At 41.3% G+C, this 23,445-nt stretch overlaps 1 protein-coding gene across 2 annotated transcripts in view; it reads right to left on the bottom strand.

The window, feature by feature from the left end:
• Positions 1-23,445, bottom strand: part of LOC122809435 (transmembrane protease serine 13-like) — a 548,009-nt gene that overhangs the window by 345,363 nt on the left and 179,201 nt on the right. For both annotated transcript variants that reach the window (XM_044080945.1, XM_044080946.1), the window contains exon 2: positions 14,674-14,851. In XM_044080945.1, coding sequence (XP_043936880.1) covers positions 14,674-14,851 — 178 coding nt within the window. The remainder of the gene's footprint in view (positions 1-14,673; positions 14,852-23,445) is intronic.

The following is a 23,445-nucleotide window of genomic DNA, read 5'->3' as shown; positions in this document are numbered from 1 at the left end:
CTCTGAACAGGAGGCTTTTGAGATTTAGACGTCTGGGTGGGTTTATCAGAGAACATGCACTTAGGAACCCTTTTTCCTTTAGAAAGCTGACAAGGTTGATTATGAACAAAGGCAGACTTAAGATTGCTTCTTCCATACCCAAATTTCAGAGAAACTAAGATTTGTTTAAGATCCTACATAACTATCACTTTGCCCTTTAGGGTCATAAACAAGTCGGCAGCTGTACCAAAGAGATTTTGATTGTCCAAAGGTGCATTTAGCAGCTTGGCCTTAATATCACCAAGTAAAGCCTGGAGACTAAGCCAAGAGTACCTCCTCCTAACTGAACCTCAAGCAGCAGATGTATCATGCATCAGCTGCATCACAGCAACCATTTGAAAGAGTCGTGTGTAACCTGAGAAGTGAAGTGAAGTAAGAAGAGGGCAGCAGTCCTCCCTTCAGAGTCAGGAAGTCTCCCCCCCCCCCAAGTTGAGACGAAGGGGAAAATTGGTCATATGTGTTTGATAATTTATGTCCCTGAAGGCCAGAGTAGCAGAAGTATAAACCTTTTCCCCCAGCCTCTCCATAGCCTGACTGTATCAGAAGGGAGAAGTTTGGAAGAGGGTAAAAGCTTGGATGGCTTGTCAGCAGAAACAGACACCACAGCAGGGACTAAAGGATGACATTTATAAAAAGTACCTAAAGACCTCAGGTAACTTATAAAAATGGTTATGCTTCTTAGGAGCTGGAGGCTGGGAATCAAAAGCCAACGAAGCAGCTGAAAAAAATATCCAACAAGGCATGAATGTTGAGGAGATTCCTTTTGTAACAGCACAATAACTCTTGAATGTCAGAGACTTGTGAACAATCCCACTTAAAATATTCCATCATATGAACCACAGTGTTCTCAAATGAAACTCCTCAAAGGGAGGATCAGGACTCAAGGAATCCTCTTCCATAGACCCATAGTTTAAAGGTGAGCTAATTTCTGAGGAGTAGGCCAAGAATTCATCAATTTCTCTTTCAAAACTCATTACATTCCTTCTGCAGTTTTTCCACTGAACACATCACTCCATTTAGTTTTACATAATAACTGTTTTGCTTCCTTATAACCTGTTATTAACCTCCTGTGCATTGGCTTAAATTTCAGTCTTGCATAATTATCTAGCAACAGTTTATCCTTGATAACCCCATGATAAGCGTGTATCACCTGTGGTAAAACTCAGTGGCGGCTGGTGATTTCAAATCAATGGGCGGCTGCAGGAGAGAGCTGAATGGGTGGGGCCAATGGGAAGGGGTGTGGTCAACTAGAAAGGGGCAGAGCTATGCTCAAAACCACAAAAACTGGGAATTTAATTAAATACGCTGCCCTGGGTGCCAAACTATCATTATGAGAGTCCAATCAAGACAAAATGAAGTGGAGAAGAAAAAAATATTTCAATGCATTGGCTACATGACAGCTTACTTAATATCTAGATGGAAACAAAAAGGTTGTGAGGCAAGAAAAAATAAATTACTTTTTAAATACATTACTGGAATGCCAGTCAAAATCAAGTATAAAAAAAACAAGCAGCACTCAACTCAAACCACTTCCCCTTGCTGTGCAGTTCTAATTGTAATTTATATTCAGAAATCAGCTTTATGAAAGTACCAAGTAACATGCTGAAAGTAGCAATCTCTGTGATACCCCACTTAGGAAAATGCTTCTTATCGAAAAAAGACCTGCTGCCTGAACTATCTACTTGTTTCATGGGGAAAACATAATCAACGTAAAACATTAACAGCAAACAAGAAACAAGCTCAAGATAAATTGCTTAAAGGATTACTGCACAGGTTATGGACCACACATGATAGATTGGCATTCTATTTAATTTATGGTAAAGCCTGCAAAGATGACTGCAAGTCTCCAACAAATGTAATGAGCTTCTGAAAATACTGTAATCCTGTCCTTTATTACAAATACTGTCTTATGCATTTCAATACCCAAGGCTTATACGTTATCTAGTTACGTAAATATTCTCTGCATAGCAACAACAAAAAGGCTTTCAATGCTGATAATTCTATAACAGTATGCTTATTAAAGTTTGCTTGCATCTTACAATCTCAGACAAGCTTACCTGATGGTCATTAAAGCGTTGCTACTTCACAGAGCAATAGGCACTGCAACAACATGCAATGTCTGAATAATAAAAAGCATAAATCAACAGTATAAAAAAAGATATGACAGAAAACCTGAACATTCTGTAAAATCAAGGACAGATGAAAAGCCACTATACTACTTGTGTCTACCTTGGATGGGGGGATACTCTGCACACTTACACTGCATAACTGCTCCTTGCCTTGCTTGGACACATCCAGAGTCACTACATGGGGTAGTGGGGTGGGGTACAACAAGTATGTCACAATTTGCATTGTCTCTGGCTAATGATGATGGCCCTGACACATTTGTCACAACTGTCAACCTCAGAGCAAGAAATCTGGACAAAGCCATAAATAGAAGTGGGACAAACGCCCCAAAATAAGGACAATTTTTAAATATTGCTTTTATAAACTTAGAAAGATAATAGAATAGTAGATCTTGCATTAGTATAACTTTTCTGAAGGGTATGAAATCTGAAGCTCAAATGTCTGTCATTATGTTCTAACTTCAATCTTTAATGATTTGCCACTAATTTGCCAGAAAACCACAATTGTGTGAGAAATGGACCAGAAATGTAATGCAAAAATATAAAATAGCTACACAATACAGCTGGGAACCAATATTTTTACACACACACACACACACACACACACACACACACACACACACACACACACACACACACACACACACACACACACACACACAGAGAGAGAGAGAGAGATCTGAACATCACTAATTTAGAAGTTTGCTTTGCCATCTTAAGACTCAAGACAGTTTTAATGTATTAATTTCTATAATAATGCAAGCAAACCACCAAGTACAACTAAGGATTATATTATTGGAACAAAGCCAACAATTGTATCCACCTTCACTAACCTGCTATTTACCAAGTACAACATCTAAAAGTTAATAAAGCCAACAAAAAAAAATCTTATTCTACAAGTTACAACTTTTTTGTATCCCCCTTTACCTTCTCTAACCTGCTATTTCAGTTCCTTTCCTTCTCCTGTTCTTTGAAGTGCTGGCCTCTTCTTTCTTCTACACCAGCCAGGTCAAGGAGCACTGCTCTGCTGCCTGTGTCCACTGTCCTCTGAGACTTCTCACTCCTCCGATTAAATGAACTCCAGGCCTCCAAAAAAAAAAAAAACTATACTGTTGCTGTTTTTTGGCTTGCTCTCTTTTTTCCCAGCATGCAAAGCATGGGAAGAGAGGGAGAGCCGAGAACCAATCAGTACCCATCCAGCCAGCTGCGTCACATACGTGACTGCAGACGTGGCGGTCCGAGCCTCTTCCATTCACTGTGGTTAAAAACCACATAGACTTGTGGGCATGTGTATATTAAACCTTCATTTATTAATCAGGACTGGTTTAACTGTAGTCCAGATTGAGAGAAACTATTTTTTTTTTAAAAACCCAGAACTCGCAGAGCACACCTGCGCAATTCAAGTTCTGGGACTTAGCGAGTCAGTCGGACTCGCTTACATCTAAGGTAGCCTGTAGCCAAGCCAGTGAAGCCACTAAGCCAGTCAGTATTTTTTTTAAATAAATATATATTTTTAATTGTTTTTCTTTACTTTTAGATGGAGGTGCTGCAGTGTAATAGCACAGGCCACCACTGGCAAAACTTGACATGAAGTAACAAGTCATTTCCTTAGGAACACGCACTCTAGTCTATTCCATTCCTTGGTAGGGATTTTACAATCTGAATCAATTGTGCCCGAACATATGTTGTAAATAATGTCAATACTATTGTTGAATCAATGTTTTTCCAGTCTGTTTCTGGAAAATTTAAGTCCTCAGTCACTATTATTCTTTTTTCCTGTATTTTATGCAAGAAATGTATGAATTCTTCTAGGTCATCAGCACTTGACCTTGGTAGTGTATACACTCCAACAGTAGTTATTTGCTCTAGGATTGTCTTTATTATCACAGTTACATAATCTACAGTATTAGTGTTACTACTAAACATGCAATAATCACCAACATCAGTTTGTAAATCCTATTTAACACCTCCACCTGATTTTTGTTAGAATTTCTGTTACAGTAAAAAAATGTATACTCTAACAGAACTGGTTTTCAGCCATTGTTCTTTAACCCTGTTTCACAAACATTTATCTTGTGAGAATGTAGCAAATTTTCCAGTAAAATAACTTTATTACTAATGCTCCTAGCATTAGCAACCAAAGATGCATCAAATTTTGTTATCTGTGAAGTTATATTTTCAACCTGGCAGAAGTTCTGTCTTGAGTTTTTACTACAAAAATTCTCTTCCCTGGTCTTGACAAGTGCAAACCATTCTGCCTAATCATTTGTGCCCAAAATTTTGGATGCTGTACACATTTTCTTCTTTTAACATCCAGCCATTTTTTCATTTACCTAAAAAATATTTTCATTGACAGTGACCTGACTCCTTTCTGTATGCGATTTTTGAAAAACATGTCCTAACACCTGTACAAGCTATGTCATCTAAGAGGACTGTAAGTTCCCTACTAACAGGATAACTTCAGGAGATATCTAACACTTGCCATGTCTGGTTCTATCATTTCTCTGTGCTGACCTTTGGCATATCCACTGCTCTGGTAGTGGATCACTGCTGGACTCTTGGCGTACATATTTTTCATTACTTGGATGAGCTACTAATCTGGGATGAGTCTGCATCCAGGTGTTTGGAATTGATAAGAGAAAGCCTTGGCCATACTGTCCTAGCTAGGGTTCAGGTTGAACCTTTGAAAGTCGTGTCTAACAGCCTCACAAAGACTCATCTTTCTGGAGTGTTTAATTGACAAAGATAAAATAATGGACTTTTTCCCTTGAGACAAGGCCCTTTCCTACCAGATGATGTTTCAGGAATTCTCCAGGAGGAACATCACCTCAACAAGACAATTTCTAAAAATTATTGAACTGATGGTATCAATGATTCTCATACCACTACTGGTCCATTTCCACAAGAGGAAAATTCAATGGTATGTACGATAGTGTTGGATGCAGCACCTATATTCCCTGGAAATCCAGTTGCTGGTTCTAGGCTTCATCAGATAAGAGTTACAGTGGTGGAGAGGACAGCTGGGCACAGAGGTGGCAGAAGCTGTTAAAGGCTGGGGGGGCAGAGGGTGAGAGGGGCACTTTGTTATCTAAAAAGGGCATTTTTTTAAAATGATTTACTACCACAATATAGGTTCACTTGGAGAACATTTTAAGCTTAGCCAATTATGACCCTGACCCTGAGTAGCATCCTGCCCTCACCAAGAATGATATCACAGTATAGAGAAAAAATTATCAATTTCAACAATTGGCTAAGCTTCTGGTGTCATTCAAAGGGGATCCAGTGTCTGTCAGCCTGGGATGACATGCTCGACAAGCCGCGCTGCTTCGCTAGAGACGACTTGCAACCCTGTCACCCTTAGGCTTTCGAATACTGGCCAAGGCTCTTGCCACCCCCATAGTGCCTTTTTTAGGCAAGGCTCAAAAGACAAACCCACTGCTGTAAATAGCACAAGTAAAAAAATTGAGGTTAATGCTACTCAATGCCAGAAGTCTAAACCTCAAAATGCACACACTCAAGGCACTCCTCAGTATGGAGAAAATCGATATATGTGCAGTAACAGAAACCTGGTTTAAGGCTCCAGAGAGCACCCCAGCACTACTAGGCTACAACTCATACCATACATTTCAGCCACAAAACCTGGACCGAAATACAAAAGGCAGGGGAATATCCATATTCATCAAGGATACCCACACCTCCAGGTTAGTGGCACAGCACGATGCTTCAGAGAACATCCACATGCAACTAACAACGGGCAAAACTGCTATTCAAATTATTACTTGCTACAGATCACCCACCATGTCCCAGGACCCCCAACTCCACATTCCTGGAAACATAAAAGTCCTACCAAACACCCTGATATTTGGTGATTTCAATTAACCAAACATTAACTGGGAGAACTACTCAAGTACAAACTCCCTTGCCCAACATTTCCTAGAATTTATAAACTCAAATGCCCTGGATCAACTGGTCAACACCCCCACCAGAGGTGACAGCATATTGGACCTGGTCATCACCAACATGGGCAACCGTTGTTCCACACCACTGGAGGCCAACCCCTTGCTGGTCAGATCTGACCATAAACTAATCACTCTGGATATCCACATTCCGCCACCACCCCCGGTCAAAGAAACCACAGTGAAAAACTTTTCAAAAGCAAACTTCACATTACTCAAGACCAAGGTGGAAAGTTTCAAAGCCCCCATGCTAAAGGATAATGCTGTCCAAGCTGCAAAATCCTTTACTAATGCACTCTACGGGCACCTACAAGAATGCATGGATTGTGCTATCCCAAACAAAACCAAGACTCACTCCTCCAAAAAAAGGAAACCAGTCTGGTGGACCCCTGCCATAAACAAGCTATACAACAGAAGGAGGAAACTAATACAGAAAAGAGTAAAATCCCAAGAAGGAAAGACATCCCTGATCAGTATCAGCAAGAAACTACGTTTCCTCATAAACTCATCCAAGGCTAGCTTTGAAAGAAAAATTGCCATGGACTCCAAAGATAACTACAAGGCATTCTTTAGCTTGCAGTCGTCTCAGACTTAGTCAGCCAAAGCCCTTTGGTATTTCCTTTGACTTTTTTTAACCTTCATCCATTGCTTTAGAGATGAGAGTAAAGCTTAAAATTTGCCCATGATTTTGAGCCTTTCACACTTTCTCCCGATTCTTGCCCTAAGAGGTTGAAAGATCAGAGCATATGTTTGACTGTCCCTGATTTTGTGTCATATTTTTGGCCTGTTCCTCATATGTGTGGCAAATTTATGAGGATGGCAAAACTCAAATAATGATAGATCCTTGAGTTTCAGACAAACACTGAGCCATTTTATTAACAATCCAGCCTCATAATGAAAACAGACTGAACATGAGCAGTAAACTTATCTGCCCTTGTAACCCACAGTCATTGAAAGGGAATGAAATCCCACACTCATTTTGCATCTGGCCAGTAGAGGACTAAGCTTACCTCTAGGCTGTTTTCAAACCATAGGCTCCTTACACATTTTTAGGGCCATGCATACATGTATGTGTTCTTTGATTCACCTTCCTGATTGTATTACATTACATTCCTTGTAAAATACAGCACCACTTGTTAGAATGGGTTTTAAATTTGTAGTTTTGAGAAGTCTTCTAGTAAGCAATGAAACAAAATGTATGAACCAATAATGACAAAACTACCAATTTCAGAAAATTTCAATCATAAAAGGCCACTCAAACCTCTGTCATTACAATCCACCAATATCAGTAAATATGCAACATCTCTGCAGAAGGAAGTCCTATAAATAATTCCACATTGAATGGTCTGTAACTAATGAAGAGGTTGCTGCTAGCAAACAAATTTATATTTCATTGTTTCATCTACAAATAAAGTACCTGTTACCATTGCCTATGTTACATTAAAAAAATGGTAAGCTAATAATACTGCAATAGGGAATTGATGGCAAACTGACAACAGGTTCATAGTTACTAGGTAACTCCTCCAAAGTTGGACATTCACAAGACTGCAGCATCCACTCCCTTTAAACAGTATCAGTGATCCATATGCATACTGTGGGAGTAGAACCCACAACCTTCTGCATCAAAAGCAAGTATACTACCTGTTGTATTACTAACAATGCAAACAACTTGGCAACTTCTCAAAACTGAAGTGGAATCCTTCAAGGCCCCAGGGCCAGTGGAAACTACAGCCCAAACTGCAGAATCCTATATAAATGCATTCTACGGACATCTCCAGGAATTCATGGATCATGCTATCCCAAACAAAACCAAGACGCAATCATCCAAAGGCAGGCATCCAGTCTGGTGGACCCCTGCCATAAATAAACTGTACAACAGAAGGAGGAAGCTACTACATGATAGAGCAAAATCCCTAATAGGGAAGGCATCTCTGATCAGTACTAGCAAAAAATTACGATCCCTCATAAAATCCTCCAAGGCCAGCTTCGAGAGAAAAATTGCACAGGACACCAAAGACAGTCATAAGGCTTTTTTCAGTTATGTTAGAAACCTGGGATGCAACTCCCAGACTTGTTCTGAGTTGATTCTAAACGACAAAAAATACACTGAACCCACAGACATCTCCAATATCCAGGCAGACAGGTTCAGTGCAAACTTCTCCACCCCCTCCCCCCCAAAAGAGCAAGTATCTATCCCAGCAGAGGGCTGTCTCCCAAACATCTCAGATGCTCAGGTGAAGGCTGCCCTCTCCAAAGCAAAAAACACTGCTTCCATGGGACCAGATGGCGTCCCAGGTTGTGTCCTACATGAACTACAAGAGGAACTAATCCCTCAAATAAAACAGCTATACAATCTCAGCCGCACTACAGGATATGTGCCCACAAAATGGCGTACAGCAACAGTGGTCCCACTCCACAAAGGTGGAGCCTCTACGGACCCTGGAAACTATCACCCCATAAGCCTGACTAGCTTAGTCTGCAAGGCTATGGAGAGGATCATCATGGAGCTCATAAACAAAGACATTGGGGACCTACAGACACTAGATCCTACCCAGTTCAGCTTTGTCAAGGGCAGATCCTGCCTTTTGAACCTGGTTGACTTCTTTGAAACAGTCACCAAAGCCATAGATGAAGGGAAGGTAGTCCACACAGCCCATCTGGACCTTGCAAAGGCATTTGACACAATACCCCACTCGGGCATCTTAGATAAGCTATCCAGCTTAAATATAAACCCCTATGTCACAAGATGGGTCGCAAACTGGCTCAAAGACAGAACCCACAGAGTAAGAGTTACTGGAGCCATGTCAGACTCGAAACCGGTCACAAGTGGCATCCCACAGGGTTCTGTCCTGGGACCACTCTTGTTCGGTATATACTTTTCCGAGGTACAGGCAAATGTGGGAGGACTATGGCTCACCAAGTTCGCAGACGACTGCAAACTGGGCGCCATAATCAACTCTCCAGCTGACACAAACATCCTTCAAAAAGGTCTCACAGAGACAGATAACTGGTGCCAGCACCATGGTTTAAAGCTAAATGCCAAAAAATGTATAGTCATACCCTTTGGCAAAAACAATGTGCCCACAAATTACCACATAGGCGGAAACCCATTAAGTACAGAGAAAGTTATTAGGGACCTGGGGACCCAAGTTGATAGCAATCTCTCCTTTGAAAACCACATTGCCAAAGTGGTTAGAAAGACCTTCTACATAGCCCACCTCATCACGAAGGGTTTCACATCTAGATCAAGAGAGGTAATAGTGCCCCTTTATTCATCCCTCATCAGGCCCATCATAGAATACAATGCCCCTTTTGGGATGTACCTTACCCGACACCTGCAGCAATTAGAAAGACCCCAAAAGTATCTCACCAAGAGGATCAAGGGTCTCAAACAGATGCCATATGCTGCTCGGTTAAAAAAACTCCAGCTCTACTCAGTTGCATACCGCCTACTTCAAGGCGATCTATGCCTGACATACAGAGCTATGTCAAATCCAGAATTAATGGACATGCTCCACCTCAGTAAATCTAAATCCCTTAGAGCCACACGCTCGAGGGACTTGAACCTCAGCACAGAAATAAATAGAACTTGCTGGAGGGACAGGTTCATAACCCAGAGGCTCCCTTCACTCTGGAATAGAATTCCAGTTCATGTGAGGCAGAGCACCTCACTGAATCTCTTCAAGAAGAATCTCGATAAGTGGATGGGGGATCGTAGGTTTGTCCCAGGGATTACTCCCGTGTCACTATTAGACGGAGACACAGTAAACTAAACCTTAAAAAGGGCACAGTATACTCAAATCAAGGCTAGGCTTATAATTGCCCCAGGGCAGATAGCCTAGTATGAACCTATGAACCTATAAGCAGCACTAAACTTCTCTTCCCCTGAAGCTGTCAGCTCCTGGCAAAAATCCACTTGAGACACAACTAAATCTTTCAATTTAGCAGCACAAGAAATCTGGAATAAGCCAAAATTTAATTGGGGGGGGGGGCAAAGGCCCAAAACCAAGGACACATTTTAAATATTGCTTGTATAATCTTATAATGTTGCTAAAATAAAGTGTTTTGTATTACCATGTGTTTCTTGAAAGATAGGAAGGCTGAAACCTAAAGGGCTATAATTATTTAGTGAATTCAGTTCTCACTGATTTGCCAGAAAACCACAAGAGGAACAGACCAAAAGTATGAGCCAAATATTCTGTGAAAATCTGGACAGCTGAGAGCTATTGAATCAACTCCTCGAGACACAAATGGTGGTATGGGTAGAGAATTCAGGCTCTTGTTTCTTGTACCTAAGGTACAGGGTTTGAGACTGAGCAACACTAACCACCAAAGTATACCTAATTGGGGCATTTTATACACATAAACACACCTCGGGAACCACAGAAAGAAAACTGACGACACACACCCCCCCTTCTTAAACCTAACCTACCTAAAAGTAAGCACCACTTGGGAACCAGAGCAATAAAACTGTTGCATCAGGAATCAGTAAAGAAAATCTTTTCTTACCGGAAGGAAGCATGGCAGCAATGATCAGCACTCGGGGGGGGGGGGGGTGTCAGCATAACTCTTGGGCACAAATGTGATTACACACATTTATGGAACAGCTAGTATTACCTTCCTCGCACTTTCTACGTTAGCGTGTGACGCACACATGGGTCTTCCTTTAACCACATCCTTAAAGAAGACGAATCCACTTTGCTTAATTTTTCTCCAAGAGGCAGGTCTTGCAGCTGTAAAAGTGTGTGTGTGTGTGTGTGTGTGTGTGTGTGTGTGTGTGTGTGTGTGTGTGTGTGTGTGTGTGTGTGTGTGTGTGTGTGTGTGGTGTGTGTGTGTGTGTGTCTGTGTGTCTGTGTGTGTGTGTGTGTGTGTGTGTGTGTGTGTGTGTGTGTGTGTGTGTGTGTGTGTGTGTGTGTGTGTGTGTTTCCTCCCCCTCGATCTATGGTTCCAGCGCCCTTGGCTGGGCATCAGTCCAGGGCTTTCCTTCTTCCTGCCTGTTCAAGCTCACTCTGACCAGACAGATTCATACTAGTTTGCTTGGGGATCTGTGTCAATGGAAGCGAAAGTGCAGGCCACGTGGAGGCCCAAGGATGCATGGTAGCTCATCAGATATTAAGGACATATTGGTGTGATCAACACCTTGAAAGTCCTTCACAAATTATACATTCCAGATCCACATCTTCTGGTTACAGACAACACCACAGTGATGCAGTACCTCAACAAACAAGGAGATACAAGGTCTTACCCTCTATGCCAGTTGGCAATGATGGCCTGGGAGCTGACTTTACAACATTCTGACTCTTCAAGCATCATAATCCCATCACAGCAAAACATTGTGACAGATGGACTAAACTGGTCCTGGGCAAACCCAAAAGAGTGGCAGCTCAAAGCAGTGGTGTTTCAGGATCTAATCCAGATGTGGAGAAAGTCTTAAATATATCCATTTACCTCCTTTCAAAATAGCTAAAGAAATTATGTTACAAACAGCACAAGGAGGAAGAAAGGTGTATTGCAACTGTACCAAACTTCCAAATAAGCAAACTAAGGCACCTGAAAGGCTAGTGCAGAAGAAATTCACTCCACGTCTTGCAAGTAGCCCAGTTTATTCAAGTATACAAATACAGAAGTATTAACGCTTAAAGTCACTGCGTTTTCGTCCCTACCACACAGGACGTCATCAGAGAATACCAAACCAGAAGAGTTAGCTCTATTTAAACCCATGACAGTTGGTTTAATGACTTAATTAAGTGTAATGCAAATTAATTAATCAATCAACTACAACATTTTACTAATCCCTACATTATATACCAAAAAAAGTCATGCAGGAAAAACAAAACCTTATAAAACCTTTTAAAAAGTTGTTTTTGAAAAATATTTTTCAAAAACAACTTTTTAAAAGGTTTTATAAGGTTTTGTGCGTCTACCCACTTTATATAAGTTATATTTTATATCTGTTGAGTTATGGCATTAATATTTCATGTTGATTTTAGTAAATGTTAATTAAGTCATTAAACCAACTGTGATGGGTTTAAATAGAGCTAACTCTTCTGGTTTGGTATTATCTGATAAAGTCCTGTATGGTAGGGACGAAAACGCGGTGACTTTGTTAAACGTTAATACTTTTGCATTTGTGTACTTGAATAAACTGGGCTACTTGCACGACGTGGAGTGATTTTTTTTCTACACTAGCCTTTCAGGTGCTTTGGTTTGATTAAAGAAATTAAGTTCTAGACATCCTTGCAGCCATGCTTTGAGGACAGATGCATTCTCATTCCCTTGGAGAGGAATGTTTATGTATGTGCTTCCACCCTATCCACTTATTCACAAGTACTTCTGAAGATTCAGAAAGAATTGCCAGAGATGATTGTGGTGATTCCCTATTGGCCCAGACAATGTTGGTACTCCCTTCTAAAAGGTATTGGCTAAGGGCAATTACCACATACTTCCTCACACTTTGGATTTGCTCACACAGCCTCAGTGGCAAGTGGTGCACTCCAATTTGGAGCAACTGCACCTCACAGCCTGGATGATTTAATCTTAACTCTGTTTAGGTACTTGTTTCACGATGATGGACAGCAGGTGTTAAAGGAGGCCAGAAAACCTACCAACAGTAAATTTTGTGTTTACAAATGGATGAGGTTTTCTAAGTGGTGTCTAAATGGGAACAGAGGGTCCCTTGAGGTTAACATCTCACTGGTCTTGAAATATTTATGTGAGCTACTTCGAGATGGCTTATTGTATGCACCCATTAAAGTGCATTTAGCAGTTATCTCTGCTTGTCTGCCATTGGATCATCCTCCTCTTTTTTGGTAAAACAGCTCATGAAAGGAGTATTGCATATGAGACTCCCTCATAAGCAAACCCCTCCTTCGTGACATCTCAAGTATGTTCTAGAAACATTGCCCTTACTACCAATTGAACCTGCGGCTCTGGCTGATCTGAAGCTCTTAACGTGGAAAAGTGTTTTGTGTATTTCTCAGACATCCACAAGGTGAGTTTCTGCACTGCAAGCTCTCATGGTGGGACAACCTTACCTTATTTTTCAGAGGGATAAGGTTATGGTATGCACTAATCCCTCTTTTATGCTGAAAGTAACCTCAGAATTCACTCTCAGTCTATCAGCCTCCCTGTGCTTTTCCCAGAAACTAAGAATAAGGGAGAGAGTATACTAAATACCATGGATGTGCACCAGCAGCTCAGGTACTACCTTGTCAGAACAAACCCCTTCAGGAATGCTGAAAAGCTTATTTCCTTCACAGAGACAAAGACGGTCAACAATATCTCTAATCAAGCCACCATGGCAAGGTGAATCCAGGTAAGGTAAAGGTGCAGTCCACAAGAACATTTTCCTCTTCAGTGGTCTATTGGAAAGGAGTTGACACTATAACAGTTTCAGAGGCAGCAACTTGGTACGCGGAGCATGCCTTTATGAATCACTACAAGCTGGATACCTTTTCTAGATCTAGAGCAGGCTTCACTGGGACCATTTTCCAGGGACTCAAGAACCCTTTTCTTTCTTCTTCTTAGGTCGGGTAAGCTTGGGGAATCTTCCCTAATATCAGTAAGGCAGTGTGATAGTTGAATATAGTTGTTGTTGCATCTTTCGGCTTTTCTCGGTTATGGGTCGCCACAGCGGAACTCCGGTCTGCTAATGATTGGCAGTTGATTTTTACGTGCTGAATTGCCAGCCCTGATGCGCAACCTTCAATGAAGGTACGCCCATTCACGCATGTCTCCACGCAGAAGATGCTTTAGCTGCGAATCAAACCGGACACCGTCTTACTGTGAGTCGACAATGCTACAATATAGTGCAGCTCCTTAATGGCAGTACCCCCCCCATCTTTCCTTTTGTATGTACTTAGTTTGGTGACTGGGTTGCCACTGAGTGTGTACTCAGCATTTATTGTTGTATACATGTGTGTGGTTTTTGGTTTGGGACAGTAGGGGTTTACATAGCTTGTGTTTCCATATTTGCTTCTTGTTAAATGCTAGAAAACTGAAAGGGTGCTGTCTGTACATTTCTAAGGCAGTCCCTGTTCTACCAGGTGATTGATGGATCACACCCACAGACAGGCAGTGGGAGGGAATCAGTTTTATTAGACTGTCAGAGGTGGGTAGCAGGACACTCCTACCTGAATGTCAAGAAGGCAGTGTGCTCCATGAACATCTACTGTTACAGGTAAGTAGTATTTACGCATCTGTACTAGATTTCCTTCTTTCCACCACTTTAGCTTCCTGTTAACCTGACCTTGTATTCAGGTGTTTTTATGAGAGACATGTCATCTCTGGAAGTCCTTTTAACCTTATACAGCAGAACCCTTTGTCCCATAGGTTTTTATAGGATATCAACATCAGAAAATCATTGCCTCAGATAAGAAATAAGCAGAGAACAATTGTCAAGTGACTATCTTTATATACTTGGCATTAAAGAAAAAAAAATCCAGAAAAGTGGAGATTGTTTTGTCAGTTTCATAGGCATTATATAAATGTATGCTTGGTAGTGGTGGGTGTACAAGTGTTGGTCATTTAAAACAAAAATCTTCTGCATTTACCTGAACTGTGATGAGCAACAACTGGCGGAGGAGAGGGTCCTGCATTAGGAATGTAGTAAGGCTGGTAAGATGGAGGCTTCCCACCTCCTTGCGGATGCTGTGGATATCCTCCCTGGGGATATGGTGGATAGGCAGGAGGTTGCACTCCTACTGATGAATACGGTGGAGGCCGAGCATCCTGTGGATGAACAACATGCTGTCAGAATACATTAAGCCATTTTGACTAGTCCTAGATTACTCACAAAATAAGTCACTAATCATTTATTCATAGAATTTGAAACAAAGATCTAGCCATTTTCCCTTTGTTAAATAACTATCTTGAACATTTCTAGCAGAAATAACTAGTTTGTTTTCAGATCCATTTCTATCTGGGCCATGGTTTAATTTTGTTCACTTGTGTTAAAGTTGGAGGTTTGAGGCTTACTGGTATTTATGAATAGCCAAAAGTACTTCAAAATGTCAGTGAGCACAGACTTCATTACTACTACTCCTACAACTATTTTTTTTGCAGAAAATGAAGTTGCTGAACATATAAAAAGAATGTAACATTTAGGAAAGAGGGACAGGTATGAAAATTAGTCTGCATACATCAGAAACTAAGCATACGAGATTTGGGAGACAAATTGAAAGGTGAATATTTAATACAGCACACAGTGATTGAAACTGTAGACTCATTTAAGGACCTGGGTACATGGGTAGATTCAGCTATGAGTTTTTCTAATCATGTCAACCAATTGGTTAATGGTAGTTATAGAACTATAAGTTGTATAAAAAGATTTATAAAGTCTAGAAAATCAAAAATAATGAAGTCATTGTTTGTTACATTAGACCCAAACTTGAGTATGGACATCCTACATACCTGTCAACTGTACAGATTTTCGCAGAATGTCCAGATTTTTGTCTCATATTTTGGTCTGTTTCTCAAAAAAATGTTGTTTTCTGGCAAATCACTGGTAGATCATTGAGGTTTGCAGTCACAAAATAATGACAGACAGTTGAGTTTCATATATCATACCCTTCAGAAAATTCATGCTAATGCAAAACCTGTATTTTTATCCAGTTTCCAAGTTTGTAAGAGCATGTCCCTATTTTTGGGCCTTTGGCCCCCCATTATTTTTGGCTTTGTCCAGATTTCTTTCTCTAACAGGTTGAGAGGTATGAAACCCTATAAGTAAACAAGCATGAGTAAACTGGAAAGAGTACAATGGAAGTATACTAAGGGCATCCATGGATGTGAAAATCTAAGTTAAAATATCTGAACTTGTACAGTGTCTCTTACAGATATTTAAGAGGAGATCTTACTCAGGTATATAGGGCATTTAGGGACAACTACCTCTGGGAATGTTTGTGGTTATCAAAAAGTACTAGAGAATCATCAGATAACCTATGTAGAACGTTCTATAGGAATGAGAAGTGTACTAATTGGTTATCTGACAGAGTAGCTGATGCTTGGAACAGACTACCAAATTACATTAAAGCAAGAACTAGTTTAAATATTTTTCAGAACAGCCTGGATGCTTATTATGGGAACAAGAATTTTGGTATATTGGCAAGTTAGGAGGGCATTAATGCTCGTGCTTGAAATATTTGTATGTATGGATAGAAAAGTTCAGGGAATAGGGCAACTCCTGATTTCATAAACAGCTGCATAGCAAACCGTAAAAAAGATGTTCTGCAAAAATCAAATGCCAGATGCCCACTATGTATGCAAAATAAGCTACAGAACATGCATGTCAACAGTAATGCAATGTAATGACAGTTATAATGTACATCAAACTTTATTACATAGTTAGAGAGTTATACTTGTAAGACACTCAAGCAAGAGTGAGCTATACTGACATGAAATCACAGCACAGAGCTTTGTAATGCAATGTTATATACATGCTTGCACATATATATGCATGTGGTAGAAATCCAAGTCGTTTATACAGCTTACAAAGCCACATTGTTTCCTTTAAGATGCATCTGAACTTCTATCCTCCAAATGTAAACAATTTGCTGTACATTGGTCCCATACAATACTTACGAACCCAGCCCCCAGTGCTAGACATTGGTCCCATATGGTGCTTATAAGCCCAGCTCCAGTGCTGTACATTGGTCCCATGCAGTACTTTTGAGCCCAGCCCCCATTGCTGTACATTGGTCCCATGCAGTACTTATGAGCCCAGCCTCCAGTACCACTGCTACTAGAGACATTCAGGGAACATAGTTTTCCAAGTCTTCTATACTGTACCTGTGCCATCCTACACAAACTGAGGCCATTTGTGAGGTGACCTGTGAGTGTCCATGTCACATGGTGTACTACATTGTGCATCCTTGAGATACTAACACATCTACCCAAAATAGCTAACTGTGCTATTAATATACAGGACAAACTTCAATGCTGGACTCTTGTTCTATTAATCTTATGGAGTATGTTGACTCATTATATTGCAAATACGAAAAAACTAGGTCACTTGTTACAGAATGATTTGGCTACTCTGTCCAGATGATAGAGTGGTCCTAAGCAAAAGTAGCTTTGTTACTTGCTTAGACATGGGGTCCCATAATGTCTACCTCCCTCCACCAGAAACACACTGCACCTTCACTTAGGTGCTGAATAACATAGGAGGTCTTATGGTACTAAACCCCCAAAGGGAACACCACTACTTACTACTTCAAGGGGGAGCAGTAAGTTGGCTTGTGAGCAAGCAAATACTGATAAAGCAACCAATGCACTTAATTACAGCTATCTTATATTAAATGCTTTCCTCTTCTTACATACACATTGATTCTTATGTACAGCCCACCTTGCCTTTGTTCACAAGATAGTGGAAGTGTCACTCTCAATGACCCTATAACATATCTTACGGTTGGGTTCTTGTGCTGAAATCACTTTCTTATTAAAGATATGGTGTCTGAATGATAAAGACATGTATTTACTCTGTCTGAATTTGAAAAAAGTGGGTAACCCCTAAAAGTATCCATATGGCATTTTAGTACATCTTGAATAGCTGCTGCCTTATATTTTAGATTATACTGAGCCATAATAGTGTCAAACCATACAAGGAGTGGCACACGGCGACTGTGGTCCTACTTCATAAGGGCGGTGCCTCCACAGACCCTGGAAATTACCACCCTATTAGCTTGACAAGCCTTATCTGCAAAGCCATGGAGAGGATCATAATGGAACTCATAAATAAAGACATAGGGAACTTGCAGACTTTGGATCCAACCCAGTTTGGCTTTGTCAAAGGCAGATCCTGCCTCTTAAACTTAGTTGACTTTTTCGAGACAGTCACCAAGGCCATTGATGAGGGAAAGGCAGTCCATACAGCCTACCTCGACCTGGCAAAGGCCTTCGACACAATACCCCACTCAGGTATCATCGAAAAACTCATCAGCTTGAATGTAAACCCATACATCACAAGATGGGTTGCAAACTGGCTAAGTGACAGAACCCACAGGGTCAGAGTTGCTGGAGCCATGTCAGACTCAAAGCCTGTCACAAGTGGTGTCCCACAGGGCTCAGTCCTGGGTCCACTCTTGTTCGGCATCTACTTTTCTGAAGTACAAGCAAACACAGGAGGGTTATGGCTGACAAAGTTTGCAGATGACTGCAAACTGGGCGCCATAGTCGAAAACACATCTGACACAGATATCCTTCAGAAGGGCCTCACAGAAATGGATAACTGGTGCCAGAGCCATGGCCTGAAGTTAAACGCCAAAAAATGCATAGTCATACCCTTCGGGAAAAACAAGGTTACCCCTAGCTACCATATAGGTGGCAATCCACTGAGCACAGAAAAAGTCATCAGGGATCTGGGAACCCAGGTTGACAGTAGCCTTTCGTTTGACACTCATGTTGCTAAAGTAGTTAGGAAAACCTTCTATATCGCCCACCTGATCATGAAGGGATTCACATCTAGATCAAGGGAGGTCATCGTCCCCCTGTACTCATCACTCATTAGACCTATGATTGAGTACAATGCCCGTTCGAATGTATCTGACCAGACACCTGATGCAGCTTGAAAGGCCCCAAAAGTTCCTCACCAAAAGGATAAAGGGTCTCAAAAATATGTCTTATGCTGCCCGACTGAAAGAACTCCAGCTCTATTCAGTCTCATACCACTTGCTCAGAGGTGACCTGTGCCTGACATATAAGGCCATGTCAAACCCAGATTTGATGAATATGCTTCACCTCAAAAATCTAGATCCCTCAGAACCACAAGGGCGGAGACTTAAACCTTGACACGGTTATAAATAGAACGTGCTGGAGGGACAGATTCATCACCCAGAGACTCCCTATGCTGTGGAACAAAATCCCGGTACATGTGAGGCAGAGCACCTCTCTGGCCTTGTTCAAGAGGAATCTTGACCAATGGATGGGAGATCGCAGATATACCCCAGGGATTACTTCAGTGTCACTGCTTGACAGAGGCACAGCAAAATGATAGGCATAGTTTTTATTCAAACTAAAGGGGTGGCGAAAGCCACATAACTATGGGCTAGGCTTATAAATGCCCTTGGGCAGATAGCCTAGTGTGAACCTATGAACCTATGAACCTATGAACACACCACATGCATATGCACGTATGTCATGGAAAACTGAACAAATGAAGCAAAAGATGCTAAGAGCTTTGTTAAATTGTCATTCCGAGAACTACAGAAGCATAGCAGCTGTCCTGCTACAAAACTGTGGAAAATATAGAAATTTCAGCCGGTTATATCAGACAATATCCTCTTTCAATTTTCCTTTGCCAGAGTAAGACCACAACAGAGGTAGGATAATATCAGATGGATGGAAGATTGTGGAATCATTGAAAGAAGAATTTTAGAAAATCTGCAAGCCTGCATGACACGACCTGAGGCAGTACCAAACAGAAACAACATGAGGGTCGTGCCATGCAACTCTAACAGAAAATGGACCGGGAGACAGTGGTTTCCAGAAGAAAGCCATGAGGAGCTGTTTCATTGACACAAGTGCAGGAATCAGAAGCATTTGATTTTCTTTATACTGATCACTGCTGCAGTAGCCACAGCTATATAGGTTATATCCTGCAAAGGGTACAACAGCAAACCAGTTTCCATGCACCCAAACTGTCAAGCAGCTTGAGCTGAGCTGAGTAAAAGAAGAGTTTGGGCACAAAGCCCTTCAGAGCTGTACTGCCACCAAAGAGTACACTCCTGAGTCTTTTGAGCATCAATGGTTGGTTTGTGCTTTTCTTTGCTGGGCAGACAAGTTCCCATTAGGGGAAAAAAAAAAAACAATTTTCTCAAATGTTGTTGGTGTTTTGTTATTTGCCTCTTCAGGAAAGTTATTTTAAAGCTAGGAGTGTTATTTAATGGACTGTCTCTTGACTGTAATGTTCTTTTAAAGAGAATACTCTTTTCTTTCCATCAGTTGAAAAGTAGAATATAACTGAAAACATATTTTCTGGGGAGAAATTGTGTTTATTTTTCCATTGTGGGGCTGAGGGCCACATTGGTGCAGCGGTTAGCGTTGTCACCTCACAGCAAGAGGTTCTCCCATTCGATTCTCGGCTGGAACACCTTCTGTGTGGAGTCTGCATGTCTTCCCCGCGGTTGAGTGGCATTAAAGACATGCAGGTAGGTGCGTGAATGAATGGGCATGCCTTCTTTGAAGGCTGGGCATCAGGCTGGCAACTCGGCACTGTAAAAGTCCACTGCCAATCATGAGCGGACCGGAGCATGGCTGTGGTGACCCCTAACTGGGAAAAGCTGAAAGACATTACTCTTTTCCATTGTGGGGCTGACCTTGTGTTTTAAAGTGCTTTTTTACTGAGTTTTTTTTTTTTTGTCAAAAAAGTAACTTTTGCGGACTGGTAGTTTTACCAGCATTTGCTGCTTGTCTTCCGTGGGAAAGAAGCACCATTTTCAGCTTGACCATGGAACAGACTACTGATCCTAAGGTTAGTTCTTCTTCCAGCCAAGAAAAAGTTAAGCAAACAGCATCTGCCATCAAAGGTAGCTAGTAATTAGTAATGCCTTAGCTAAAGGTGTATGGCCATTTGCTGTACCTCTGACTGCTCATTCTTTACCCTGGATCCCTCTGGTGTAGCACCTGCAGCCATTATGGACTGGGGAGGAGCCACATTCTCTGTGGCTGTTGTTCATAGGTTCATAGGTTCATACTAGGCTATCTGCCCAAGGGCATTTATAAGCCTAGCCCATAGTTATGTGGCTTTCGCCACCCCTTTAGTTTGAATAAAAAACTATGCCTATCATTTTGCTGTGCCTCTGTCAAGCAGTGACACTGAAGTAATCCCTGGGGTATATCTGCGATCTCCCATCCATTGGTCAAGATTCCTCTCGAACAAGGCCAGCGAGGTGCTCTGCCTCACATGTACCGGGATTTTGTTCCACAGCATAGGGAGTCTCTGGGTGATGAATCTGTCCCTCCAGCACGTTCTATTTATAACCGTGTCAAGGTTTAAGTCTCCCGCCCTTGTGGTTCTGAGGGATCTAGATTTTTGAGGTGAAGCATATTCATCAAATCTGGGTTTGACATGGCCTTATATGTCAGGCACAGGTCACCTCTGAGCAAGCGGTATGAGACTGAATAGAGCTGGAGTTCTTTCAGTCGGGCAGCATAAGACATATTTTTGAGACCCTTTATCCTTTTGGTGAGGAACTTTTGGGGCCTTTCAAGCTGCATCAGGTGTCTGGTCAGATACATTCGAACGGGCATTGTACTCAATCATAGGTCTAATGAGTGATGAGTAAAGGGGGACGATGACCTCCCTTGATCTAGATGTGAATCCCTTCATGATCAGGTGGGCGATATAGAAGGTTTTCCTAACTACTTTAGCAACATGAGTGTCAAACGAAAGGCTACTGTCAACTTGGGTCCCCAGATCCCTGATGACTTTTCTGTGCTCAGTGGATTGCCACCTATATGGTAGCTAGGGGTAACCTTGTTTTTTCCGAAGGGTATGACTATGCATTTTTTGGCGTTTAACTTCAGGCCATGGCTCTGGCACCAGTTATCCGTTTCTGTGAGGCCTTTCTGGAGGATATCTGTGTCAGATGTGTTTTCGACTATGGCGCCCAGTTTGCAGTCATCTGCAAACTTTGTCAGCCATAACCCTCCTGTGTTTGCTTGTACTTCAGAAAAGTAGATGCCGAACAAGAGTGGACCCAGGACTGAGCCCTGTGGGACACCACTTGTGACAGGCTTTGAGTCTGACATGGCTCCAGCAACTCTGACCCTGTGGGTTCTGTCACTTAGCCAGTTTGCAACCCATCTTGTGATGTATGGGTTTACATTCAAGCTGATTGTCTCCTCAGTGGGAGGTAGCAGGGCAGGCTTCCTTGTTGTGTCAGAATGCTGTTCCCATCCCTGAGGAAGCAGCTGCTGTTGCTCTTACTAACAAAATTGGCCCTTTTTCATTTCAAAAAGAAAGAGAATAGAATTAAGTACTACCCAGCTAGTGATTAATATGAATGCAATTAAGTCTGGTTACAACATTTTGGCTTTAAAGAAAAATGGGAGATTAGAAATGAGTTTTCACAATACAAAAAAAAAAAAAAAAAAAAAAAAAAAAAAGAATAAAGCTGATACATTTGAACATTTAGAGACCAAGATAGAGAGTTAGAAGGCAGCCTTTTACAACTTTGTATTGACTGATCTGGCTTCAAATACTGACAGCAGTAACAAAACAAACAAAAAAAAAGTCAGAAATGGACAAATTAATGGAAACTTTGAAAATGCAACTCTCAACACTTTGATTTAAACATAAGGGAACTCAGCATTTGCAACAAAGAATAGAAGAAAAGTTAATTACACAAAAGCAGGAACAAAATGGTTTGCTTCTTTTCACCTGGATACCTGCAAATTATCATGTCAGCATTGCAGCTGCTATTAAGCATTGTTATGCTGTTCTTTTTTTTTATGAGTTGAGAACACACACCGCCATGACACTCATTTATGAGCTACCAGAAGATTTTTCATTTTTAAGCTCTACGTATCCCCTGTAAATGTCTGCAAGGTCCCATGGGTTGGGCATGCAGTGTGGCAGTATTGGAACTTGCCATCTACTTCTTTGGGTGAAGTTACCCCATTAACCCCCTCCTCCCCTTTAAGGGTAGATGTTGTCATCCATCTCCAGACTTCAAGTATGACTGCTAGCAGAGTCTGTGTCCATGGACGCATGCATCAATCATTTGCCTAAGAGACGAGCAATGCTTTGCCTTTTCATCCATGTCCCTCAGCTTGTTCCTCCATACAGCACTTGAACCACTAATCAAACTCAGGTCTTGTGGGTTATAGGTCAGAGCTTCATCCTTCCTTCCTTCCTTCTATGACAAGCAGATACCCCATAAAAGTAGAAGAAATTGCAGAGGAAACTAAATGATTATAATGTCAATCACATCCATAAATCCATAAATAGCAAAGGAAGAGTAAAGAGGGGAGGTGCCTCTGTTCCAAAAATTCCAAAAACTATTCCCAATATTTCTCATTAAGTATCAGTACTAGTCAGCTCACCAATATGTTCCCCATGATTCTGGCAATTAAAGCACCTGTAGGAAGCCTGTCACAGTTAGTATAATGGTAAAGGTGTTTACCTTACAGACACAAGGTACAAGGTTTGATTTTCACCTTTAAAAGGGAACATTTGCTAGGCTTAAAATGGCCTGCAAGGGTAGCTAGCCTAGTACTAATCTATGAGCCTATAAGCACAAGAATTAGGACTGAGAAGTTCAAAAGGAACTTCACACACAAGAAAACCAGAATAGCAGTGTCATCAAATTGAAAAAAAAAAAACTGCT

The sequence above is a fragment of the Protopterus annectens genome, chromosome 8.part0, assembly GCF_019279795.1.
Source record: "Protopterus annectens isolate FY-2018-M chromosome 8.part0, PAN1.0, whole genome shotgun sequence".
NCBI lineage: Eukaryota > Metazoa > Chordata > Ceratodontiformes > Protopteridae > Protopterus > Protopterus annectens.
This window is presented reverse-complemented; position numbering and strand designations above follow the sequence as displayed.